The sequence below is a fragment of the Xenia sp. Carnegie-2017 genome, unplaced genomic scaffold (genome assembly GCF_021976095.1).
Source record: "Xenia sp. Carnegie-2017 unplaced genomic scaffold, XeniaSp_v1 HiC_scaffold_21, whole genome shotgun sequence".
Lineage (NCBI taxonomy): Eukaryota > Metazoa > Cnidaria > Anthozoa > Malacalcyonacea > Xeniidae > Xenia > Xenia sp. Carnegie-2017.
In genome coordinates, this window is record NW_025813484.1 from 2901571 (window position 1) to 2912978 (window position 11408).

The window sequence follows — 11408 nt, forward strand, 5'->3', positions numbered from 1 at the left end:
CAAAGTCCCTTTAAAAACAAGGACGAAAAAGCTTTTCGCCAATCAACGAATTGTTTACAATTTTGTTCTTGAGCCAATCACATTACGTTGAACACCACAGCTTTAAATATTTACAAAACAAAGACGGACACAAGGTGATCTATGAGTATGGATTTTTGCTTTTCTAAACGCTCTCTTTCAATCCTTACGAACGTTCACAAATTTCTAAGTTGACGCAATCTGATTGATTAGCTCACGAGGAAGAATTTTAACAAAAGATTTTTCATGCTTGTTACGTAACACACAATTCTGAATCATTTGTCGAACCAGCTACACCAACAAAACCAGAAGAAAACGATCACATAAACAAAAGTTTTTTTGACTAATTATTTCATTTGCATTGCCCAAATCTACAGCTCCCGTGAAAATATTTGAAATAACGTTCACACATGTCATCCGAGATGGGAAAAGCGTTTTTCAATTCAAAGGAGTTGCTACCTCTCACTTCACTGAATAACAAGTCTCTGTATGACGATGCGATAGAATGGTGGGTCGGTATAAGAAAGATCATCCAAGCTTCGAATGATACTACCTTATATGTGGTATTAGAGAACTAGATTTGTAATCCCGAATTCTAGCTCATCATATCGTTGAGTCCGTTGCTGTTTAGGGCACTTACGGTAGGATTCTTCGAGAGATTTGTAATATCACGGCGAAATACCGAGAGATTCTGTGTAAATCTGAAACAAAACATACAAAAAGAAAATTCAAAGGTTATGTCGAGATAAGCGCAGGTTTAGAACTTCATGGCTGATTGCAACATTATCTAACAATTTATCTTTCATCAAACAGGGGAAATGACAGGGAAGAGTTAGGGCACCACTGAATTCCTTCAACGTCCCATATTACCTATCTCTATTCTTGCCACTAAGCGACCTTTCCACGTTCAACATCAATGCTTTAAAACATTCAACCATCGTCTGTTGTTTGTTTATTGATTGTGACGCCACAAGTGTTTGTTCAAGCTCAGTGAAGTACTGAAAACACGAAAATGAATGACGACTTCAATCGAGAAGTACGTAGCAAAAGAATTTCAAAAAAGCATTCAATATGTCATGAATTCATCATGATGGTTGTGTATAGGTTGATTAAGACTAAAATTCACCTTTTCATTTAATAAGATCAAACCAAGAAGAGGCCTTGACATTGACCACTAGACAAATAAACCATAAAAAAGGGTTAAGAGTTATTGTAACATAGTATGTCGTTCTCAGTATTTTTCCAACAGTTGTTCGTCATTATAAAACAGAGCATTTAAATAAACAAGAACATGATATACCTGATTTTTACAATCTTCAAACATTATAATATTGAGCAAGGTTGAAAGTAACTAGACGAAAAAAGACAAAAACAGTACAAGGACAGCTCCAGTGAGAAATATAAACTGATTAATTCATACTTGCTGAAGAACGTCCGAATTATGCTCCAGAGTAGTCAAGCACAAAGCGTTTTCAGATTGTGTCCGTTGAGCGACTTGTTTATTTCGTTTGGATAATAGTTTAAATATATATGATACAATGTTATCTAATGTTGCACAACAGCTTGTAGAAACCATGGAGTCTGAGGAAAAAGAAAAAAACAATGTCTAGCAGTCCAGCAGAAACACTGCCCACTAAAATTATCGATGACCGACGAGATTTTTAGGAAAGAGAGATGTAATGGGGCTAACCTAAAGCGACCAAACCATCTGATATGGTGGATAATATGAACAAGAAAATCTGTAGAAAAAAACCAAATTGGGTTGTGCACATTGAGTTGTAGAACAGATAAATAACATGTAAAACTGAATTATCACGGATAGGCTCAAGTCAGGACCTATTCTAAGATGCTTTTTACACACTAAAGTTGCTCATAAACCAAGCGAAAACGACAACACTCGCTGACTGCTTACACAGCATTCCATCATCCACACGTACATCACAGAGAAAATATGTATGAAAATAGAATATTTGCAAAGACACTGAGGCTTACACAGATATACAAGGACAAACAAGAATGTACAAAAAACTATTCAAGGATACAAAAGGATACACAAGGATAAACAAGGATAAAGACGAATACGTACGTTTGGCTGGAGTTTACCGACAAAACCCATATGATCTTGGGTTACCACCTCCACAAGATTGTAATAAGCGTGACTAAGTTTCGGATAGTCCTAAAAAACAGAGACGATGAAAAATTAGTAGTAAATCAAAAACGGAGCAGTGCAAAATGCAATCATGAGGAGTTCTTTACCAATATATCTTTACGTGGTACCGAATAGGCAAGTTTAACAAACATGTTCAATGAATTATCGAGAGCATCGTCGCCATACAACGCAAAGACACCAAAGTTTACATAACCTCCAGACAGAGCAGATTTAAGCATGTTGAAACAAATGGAGACACCTTTGAATGTAATCACAATTTCGTTAAAGAGAACAAAGCTTGTTGAAAAAAAATGGAAAGACCTTCGAATGTTGTCGCGTTGTGGAGCACTTCGTAAGCCTTGAAGATGTATAAATACGAAAGAAGCCGTACTTTAGATACATACCGCACGGCTTTTCACTGTTTGTAATCATGTGATCTCAAGAAATATAATTTATTTCTTGTGATAATGAAGGCAAGTTGAACTTCATAAATCGATTTACTGTAAGACTTGCAAATGTCTTACAGTTAATGCTTTTAAACAATACATTTCACGATAGATCACTCCGTAAACGGTTTGTATTTCTGTCTCTTCAATGTTTCCTTCGAGTTTGTCTCCGAGAAACGTGTCGGACAATCGAGACATTGAACATGTCAAAAAAAACGAAACATTGAAGAAGATGGTGAATCCAAACTCTTTCCGAAATATTAAGTGCATAACTCTTTCTTAAAAGCAATCGTAAAATAATTATCTTTGAAAAGGATATTTCAACGCATAAGCTCTATCTGCTGGAACATCGCTGATAGTAAGAATTGGACAACCTGTAAGAAGCACACGATAACAGTAGTTAACCACAACAGGAAGTTACGTCATCAAGGAAGCAACCGGACATACCATAAGCAACCATTACTTTACAACATTCCCGAAACAGTAGAATCCCATTGGGTGATGAAACTCCAAAATGCAAGCGCTGAGATCTATTCTGCATCAATTCGGCCATGAGTTTTAAAACTGGTGTGGTTACATTGGGATCGTGATACCATAACTCTAATGCGCGGATCAAAACAGGTGTGAACCGTGGGTAACTTTTAAAGTGTCAAGACAATGATTAACATGACCTCGTACAAAAATTTCCTTCGATAATAGCATCAGATTGGTTCCTTCTGTTCTCATTTGAGCATGATTGGTCAACTTAACTCAATTAATGGGAATCCCCATTGAAAGATAGTTTGTTTGAGAATACAACACGTAAACTGTTGAAAAAGGATACATCCAATCGAACAGCATCATATAACTTGCTTTACACGTTAGCGCAAGAGCCAATCCCGTAAGATCCCGACAAATCCCCACCAAAATCCTCTAAAAAGAAAAAATACGAATGGCGAAGTGAATACAAATAATCCGCTAGAAAAAGGGAACAGATGGTTTGATGTAAGAAATCAACTAACAATTTACACAGAATCTGAACTTTTAGGACAATCTGGGGTGCAGAATCATTAATATTGTAGAATCTGAAATCTAATTACCTGAATTTCATGGTATATGAGCTATAATATTGGCAAGAACAGGGATTTCATGGTATTACGAGCAACACTATTGGCTAGTAATGGGATTTCAAGGTATATGAGCTACGTCACTGGCTACTACTGGGATTTCATGGTATATGAGCTGTATCATTGGCTAGTAGTGGGATTTCACGGTATATGAGCTGTATCATTGGCTAGTAGTGGGATTTCAAGGTATATAAGCTACATAATTGGCTAAGTAAATGAGCTCCATTATCGAATTACAGTTGCAGCAACAGATATGAAAATACAAAACAGCTTTAAATATGAAGAATATTATCTCACAATAAAACAAACTAACCTTTGTTTCATCCACTTGTAAGCCATTTGGGTCACCAGAAAGAATTCGTGACGTAACAGTCCCGTACGTTACTGGTTAAAAACATAACACAAGTAGTGAGAGGTTAAGCAATCAAATTAAAGCATCACCTTCTGGTTAATTCAAAGAAGTTTCGCTTTTCATTATTGCTAGTCATATGTTTGTCATGATTTCTCGCTATTTGCATTCTAACCAATTAACTGTTTGAAAGCATAGTGAACTTTGAAAAAGAAACCTGTCAAGGGAATCATGAACTGATCAAACTTCTCTTCGTTCTCGCCGAGATCGACTGATAACAGCCGTCCAAGTGCAGCATAAAATGTCGTCCTACATCTCATATCCGTATACTGTCCACCTGCGACAACTCCAAGGAACGGAAAATGCTCCGCCTAAAAAACACGTGCTTCAGTTCGAATGTGCTTCAACATAGACTAACTAAAGTATAATTCGAAGACCTATAAGGTGGATTGTCTGCAAAATCCAAATTCTACAAAGCTTTAGTTTAATAAATATCCAAATGAACTACAGCAAACACTACACGAGTTCGTAACGACAAATCATTCAAAACAAACTTACCGTGTGATTTCTCAGAATGAATTGAACCGCTTCAAGCTTCTGTAATTTCCGAACACTGCTATAAGTGAAATTTGTTAAGGAGTACACACGCACATATACAGATATACCAGATACGTTTCAAATATATTTCTCAGAAATGAAAGGATATCCAACAGATAAGTCACTAAGTAATTGTAGCGTTCTTGGAATAATGGTGTCGCTTCTCATCCAGTATTTTATATTCGTTATACTATAGGGGAAAAAATCCAAGATCGATGACCATGTTCGGTTGAGAAAGAAAAGCACGATTTAATATATTTACATTTTTGAAACAAAAACGCTAAGAATCATCGACTCATCGTGCAAACCAAGACGCTCTGATACAATCCTATAGGCCTAGATAAGCATAAAATATTTACTGAACAATAATGGTGCACACACAAGGATTCAGTCAAAGAACCATGATGGACAACGGTGTACATTATGGTACATGTATTCAAACCTTCGACGTCCTCTGAGCTTGATCACCGACATAAATTTTTCGAAACTGGTCGAAGAAACTTAAATAGGCCATTTCCAGCTTTTCGCAACCTCCCTGGTAAAATGTGGAGAAGAGAAATTTTAAATGGATTCAACTGGTTTGACTATGATGAAAACCTCTAACCTGTGATAGCTTAGTGTCTGTAAGTGTCATCAGCTGCAACACTCTACAACCAAGAAAATGATGTAAACAGGAACATTAAGTATTCATACAACAACCAAGAAAATGATGTAAACAGGAACATTAAATATTCGCTTTTGAAATTCTAATGAAACAATAATTTGAAAATCCCGTTTCGCATCCCTGCTTTGCGTTATGGATAGGATGGTGTTTTAAAGAAACTAAAAAAACACAATCTGCAGTATATCTTTAGGTAATCATACATTACCTACAAACTAATTCACCATCTAAACCATCGTATTCCTCAAACGTCGTGTGAGTTGACCCACGACCACCGATAACCGCGCCAATAATATATACAAGCCACGTCAGGCGACCTAAAATCAACAAGGATTTGTAATCGGTGCAAGCCGTTTCGCGAACAACAGCAAAAACCATACAAAAGCAATAGCATTACGCAATATGAAAGAGCTCGTCACAAACTTGACCTACATATGATTCTTGATCACATGTACCTTCGTAAAGCGGTAGACTTGACGTTGACGTAGAGCCAGGCTGAGTGGCTTTTTCAAATGATTGTGCATTCTGGTCAAATGTTGAGATCAGCACTGTGCAAGTTTTAGGATATTCGAAACGTCCGATTGTTGAAATCTAGTGTGAAAATTCTCGGTAAAGTATTATGATCTGTATACATAACTGGAGCACCATGTCTCTGTACTTCACACACTACTAAAATTATGTTACCTTAATTCAATAGAGGTTTAAATCAATTGATGACATCATTCAATGCCAGCATGTCTGAGACACTACATGACATCATTCAATGACAGCATGTCTGAGACACTACATGACATCATTCAATGACAGCATGTCTGAGACACTACATGACATCATTCAATGACAGCATGTTTGAGACACTACATGACATCATTCAATGACAGCATGTCTGAGACACTACATGACATCATTCAATGACAGCATGTCTGAGACACTACATGACATCATTCAATGACAGCATGTCTGAGACACTACATGACATCATTCAATGACAACATATCTTAGCCACTACGTTTCAATATTTAGTTCTGACGTTCACCTGTTCCAATTGTTGAGTGATTGTTCCCACATCATCAAGAGGATCTTCTAATCTATCCCTAAATAAGATTCCAAGAATTTGTTGAAAAAAACTTAGTTTACACGAAGTATATGATTTACAGTGTCATTTATCACTAACTGCAAAACGACTTGAACGCTGTCCACACGAGACGTGATGAATGCTTTTGAGATCTAAAAAAAAACACAAATATCATCAGTATTGCTCATGTTACTCGTTTCAGTTTAGATAAGGCGTGTTGGTTTCCCAAAAGATGGCTACCTTAGTTGTGTATGTTCAACTAAAAGGTGATTGTTTCATTCCTAGATCAGTTAAATAAGGAACGAGAGGCTTGTAAAAGACCGCTGACATCCATATGGTCAGTTTCACAAAAAATGGAAGTGAAAATACGCCAGTTTACCATAAGGTGGTTGTTTCAGTACCATGGAAAGTATTGGGTAGCTTTGTAAAAGTTTGCTTACATTATTTCTGTTTGTTTACGCACGTCAGTGTAACAAAGGTCGAGTCGGTTATAAAAAGCTGATTTCCGTACCTCAGGTGTGTATGTTTCAAGCAAATGAGGTTCAGTTGACTTGATATAAGGTGTAGAGCTGACCATTCTTTGCCATAAACCCAGTAAGTAATGAATACTGTTGGGAGAAAATTGCCACATCTAAAGAAATCAAGACTCGAGCTAATATGCAATCCTCTTTCGTCCTTTTTTTTGGGAATAGTTACAGAGAGGATACCTGTAAACTTGTAACAGTGAACTTCGCAATAGTTGCAATCAACGACTGATATCCCTCGACTTTGACGAGTTCTGCCAACTGGTAGTTCGACTTCAGACGCGAGAGGAGTCGGCAAAATTCGTGATAGTTATTTCGTTCTGATAACGACTGAAAATGACAAAAAAAAAGCAGGCAACTTATATCACTTAACAGCATGGTGGACATGTCGGATCGACTGACATCACGATTTCTGTTAACGACAGCACAAATTGGTTAAAATGACCGAGGGGTGTGGGGCATGAAGGTACCTGAGGAGCATCGAGGATCCCTTTGACACCGCTGACAATCTTATCCAGGAACTTCGCTCTTTCCGCATTACTGAATAGCGATCGTCTTACGGACGCAATTTGTATCAAACATGCAAGAGCCTGAAGAAATAACCGTTAAATCATACTGGTGAAAGAACCATTGAAAATGCGAGAAACATAACGATGTCTTACCAGTGGTGATAATGTTGAAGGTAAAGCATGATAAAGATCGAAAAATAACTGAAGGGAAGCGAAGTTGAGAAACGCTAAAAAGAAAGAAATACAATATCGATCATTTAACATATATTACAACTAATTATTTCTTTCGGCCACAGAACGCTTACTTTCTCTCCATGTCGTGGGGACTTGCACAGCTCCAAGTTCATCAGCGGATTCGTCCGATGCAGTGCCAATGAAATCAAATGTCAAACAATTACATGTAAGTTGGAGTAATTCGCTCATTAAAACGTGCTAAAGAAGATATGTAGAAACCACTTGAACACAGAGATAGAGACACAAACACAGAGACAGAGACACAAACACAAACACAGAGACAGAGACTCAAAGACACGGAGACAGAGATATATACAGAAATATAGAGACACGAGAGACACAGTTCACTCTCTCCTCTCTCCAATTTAACTCTTTGCGTTGTTGGTGGTGATACCTGATTCTGATCTTGTAAGTTGATGTGTTTTTCATACGCCTCTTTGAGCAGTGAGCAAGACAGAATGAAGATATCGTAAAGAGCAACGTCACGAAATGAAGAAGCGATCTAAAAGAGTGATTACAGGTAATCTATGTATCTTGTACCTAGATTTTTCAATCGCTGCACAATAGACAGACATTTCGCAAAAAATATTAGTGGTGCGCTTTTTAAAGATTCAACTGTTGAAGACTTTATGTTTCCTATGGCAAATAGGAAAAACAACTGAACAAGAAAAGACTGCAAATTGAAAATGGAAACGCGCGGTTCAAAACAGACAAATTTTATATTATAAAAGGTCACCTTTCTATGTTTGGTCAAAGAGTGACAGGAACTTGTCTATAGAAACAAAAAGTCAACTTCAGTGCAGTGTTACAGTTTTTCACGGAGATTTACTCCTTCTACATACATGATTCATCTCTGAGACGGTCGCTGATAATATCTGTACACCAATAATCCAATATTCAATGGAGCCCTTGAAAATATCAAATTAAACTAATCTTGTTACCAACACAACTGTAAATTGTCTAACAAGAGCAAGAAGGACAGTTGTCCTTGCGGGAAACTTGTCGAGGGATATGAAAATGTGTAAAACTATTATACAGTACCTTAAAAGTGTCCTACATCATCCTAGAAGTATCCCTAAAGTATCCTAAAAGCATCCTATGTCATCCTAGAAGTATCCCTACAGTAGCTTATAAGTATCCAATGTCAACCTAGAAGTAACCTTACAATATTCTGTAAGTATCCTATGTCATCCTAGAAGAATCCCTATAGTATCCTAAAAGTATCCTAACGTCATCCTAGAAGTATCTATACCTATTCAAAACTTAATAAAATCATGTCAAAAGAGGAAGTTTTACCTTAAGAAATTCTTTGATCTCATTGGTAATCTTTCGAAAGACAAACTCATCTTTCTGATTATCAAACCAACTCAATTTCGTGATTTTAGCAAGCAACTAAAGACAAAAAGTTGAACAACTGCCACATACAAAATATTTTTAACATTGAGGTTCAAAAACAACTCACTCTAGAGATTTCATTCACAATCATCCAGTTTTAACATTTATTACTCATGCATGTCAAAATATAACAAAAAATATGCACATGGTTACCAAAAAAGTATCATTTCATACAAACTGGGGCATTTTGATATTGACTGTGAGAAAATGATATTGATAGGCATGGCTAAGATTGATAATCATGTACAATAATGGATAAAAAGCTTAGAATACAGAATAGATGAAAAGCGGCAATGAGAATGAGGTAAATAAAAAAATGACATTAAGATACCTGAATTAGAGCTTGCCTCACATAGTTCACAAGTTTTGGTCTTGATCCGAGATAATTCAAAACGTAATTTCCTGTAAGAAAAAACAGAAAATCAACAATTGCATTTAAACACATTGTCAAGGGAAATGCTTTGGGTTTTAGGCATAAGCCATTTTAGCTCAATGCAAGACTGCTGCAAGAAACTTTACAACTCGAGGCAAAAAAATATCTCACAGAGGCCCTATCATGTAATGATCAATTGTGAGAACAATGCACGAAGTACTTCAATAAGCTATAACTTTTAAAAAGAAACTTTGTGTTGCCCAAAAATTGATAAATCAAACTTCAAAGGAAGAGTTGGAAGTTTCTTCTTGCTGATGTTTACCGCCAACAGAGCAATTGATAGAATTCAAACTCACTTATATCCAACTTTTGCTGCACAGTCAACACTCCTGAATTTCTCTCAACCAATTTCGTCAACGAAGAGGAAGCCAGTAGTTGTGAATAAGAAGACTGTAATATACAATAAGCTTGAATAAGCTTAAAAAAGGGCAATAAAGTTGATAACAAACAGTATCAAGAGTTTTATTGAATTGGGTATGAATATTAAGTCAATATGTACGGACCATAACAAAAATACGACCAATATAAAGAGAAAGTAAAACAGAGCAAACACTATCGAATCGAAACAATGGCTTGTTAAGACAATTAAATACAATTATTACTAGAGTCATGGTAATCTTATTGATCATGGCCATCTCAAAACTTTCAAGCTCACTTACAGTGCTTCTTTCAAGTACGATTTGGCATTTCTGTAGGCAATTTGGAGACTCGGTAAAATTAATCAGAGTTTTCTCGGCCTGACTTCGTACTCCAGGATCGGTACTTTCGTAGAGTTGCTTGCAAATTGCCTCTAATTGTCCGAGCTCCTGAAAATCAAAATGATTAGAAAGAATGTCAAATAATTCGCATGCAAGATCAGTTGAAGGAAAATGAATGCACGACAATAACAGTGAATCACAATGTAAGCGAACCTGGTCGTCCATATTGGAGGAATTCATGTGCAAAATGTAAACTGAATGCCTGAAATTCGTCAGGTGTTTGTGGGTAATCATCAATGGTAATCACCAATCAATGCAATTGCATAGTTACCAAATTTATAAGTTACCATTGTTACCATAACTAACGGTAATGCAGGTAACCATGGAAAAGAACCACCAAGTATGTTATGTCATGTTATGCAATAAATAAGTGTGCTGTTGACAGACTTGTGAAACTTATTCATAAATAAACAACCTTAAAAAATCATTCATTGTGTGAAATCATGCTGAGTGATCAAAGACATAAAGCAGCAGTACGGAAAATACACAAGACGGTTGCCAACAATATTTGAATTCATTTAAAAAACTGACCTTTGCCTTCTTTCCTTAATTAGTCTGAAAAAAAAACTGAACAGTCAATAAACTACTGTTTTTCGAAAAAATTGTCTGTCTGTCAAAGAGCCTATTCTGAAAATCATCATCAGATTCAGGACAATATATTTTAGTATTTTCATAGCATACTTTTGAGTATTTTGAGGGTCAACTTTATATTTACCTGCACAAGACAAGGAAGACACATTTATGGAGTCAGTGTGATTTGTATTTTGATAACGAAGTATAGACGATGCTTCGGAAGGAAGACTCAAAAATTTAGTTAGCTAGTTCACCATCGTAATCTAACCACAGGAAGACTTTGATAACTCGTCTTCATTACCAATGCGAATCTTGACAAGGTTTGCTGGTAAGTATGAATTTGCATCTTTCAAAGAGCATAAAATTGCAATCTACTTTCCTCACGATGGTGTAAAGCATAGCATTGGTCGAACGTACCTATGCATGACCGGGTCAGATAACTTCTAGCAAGTTCTTGTAGATAGTCTACGGTTTCTTTTGAGTCGTGCGATGTAGGCGAATCTGGTGCAACAAAAGAATTACACCATGATGGCCCTTAGAAATTACAAAAATATTGTAAGCCATCGGCAAAATTACCAATT

General features: G+C 36.4%; 1 protein-coding gene across 2 annotated transcripts; it reads right to left on the bottom strand.

Annotated features, from left to right (window-relative positions):
• Positions 1 to 60: 60 nt before the first annotated feature.
• On the bottom strand, positions 61 to 11359 carry LOC124444702 (exportin-7-like). 2 transcript variants are annotated; one of them, XM_046995334.1, is made up of 35 exons: positions 10970 to 11359; positions 10156 to 10302; positions 9793 to 9886; positions 9395 to 9465; positions 8965 to 9060; positions 8511 to 8576; positions 8405 to 8440; positions 8063 to 8170; positions 7740 to 7866; positions 7588 to 7661; positions 7396 to 7515; positions 7109 to 7255; positions 6913 to 7032; positions 6501 to 6553; positions 6363 to 6420; positions 5782 to 5917; positions 5535 to 5643; positions 5270 to 5312; positions 5108 to 5200; positions 4928 to 5001; positions 4775 to 4855; positions 4627 to 4690; positions 4286 to 4439; positions 4033 to 4103; positions 3437 to 3525; positions 3061 to 3251; positions 2933 to 2987; positions 2275 to 2434; positions 2105 to 2194; positions 1709 to 1757; positions 1439 to 1599; positions 1319 to 1369; positions 1145 to 1192; positions 889 to 1016; positions 61 to 719 (listed from the first exon to the last, which is right to left on the bottom strand). In XM_046995334.1, the coding sequence occupies exons 1-35, from the start codon at positions 10991 to 10993 to the stop codon at positions 614 to 616; spliced, it is 3294 nt and encodes a 1097-aa protein (XP_046851290.1). In that variant the 5' UTR covers positions 10994 to 11359; the 3' UTR covers positions 61 to 613. The 2 variants fall into 2 exon arrangements, with proteins under 2 accessions (XP_046851290.1, XP_046851289.1); XM_046995333.1 differs by lacking the exon at positions 10970 to 11359 and adding an exon at positions 10408 to 10692.
• Positions 11360 to 11408: the final 49 nt, after the last annotated feature.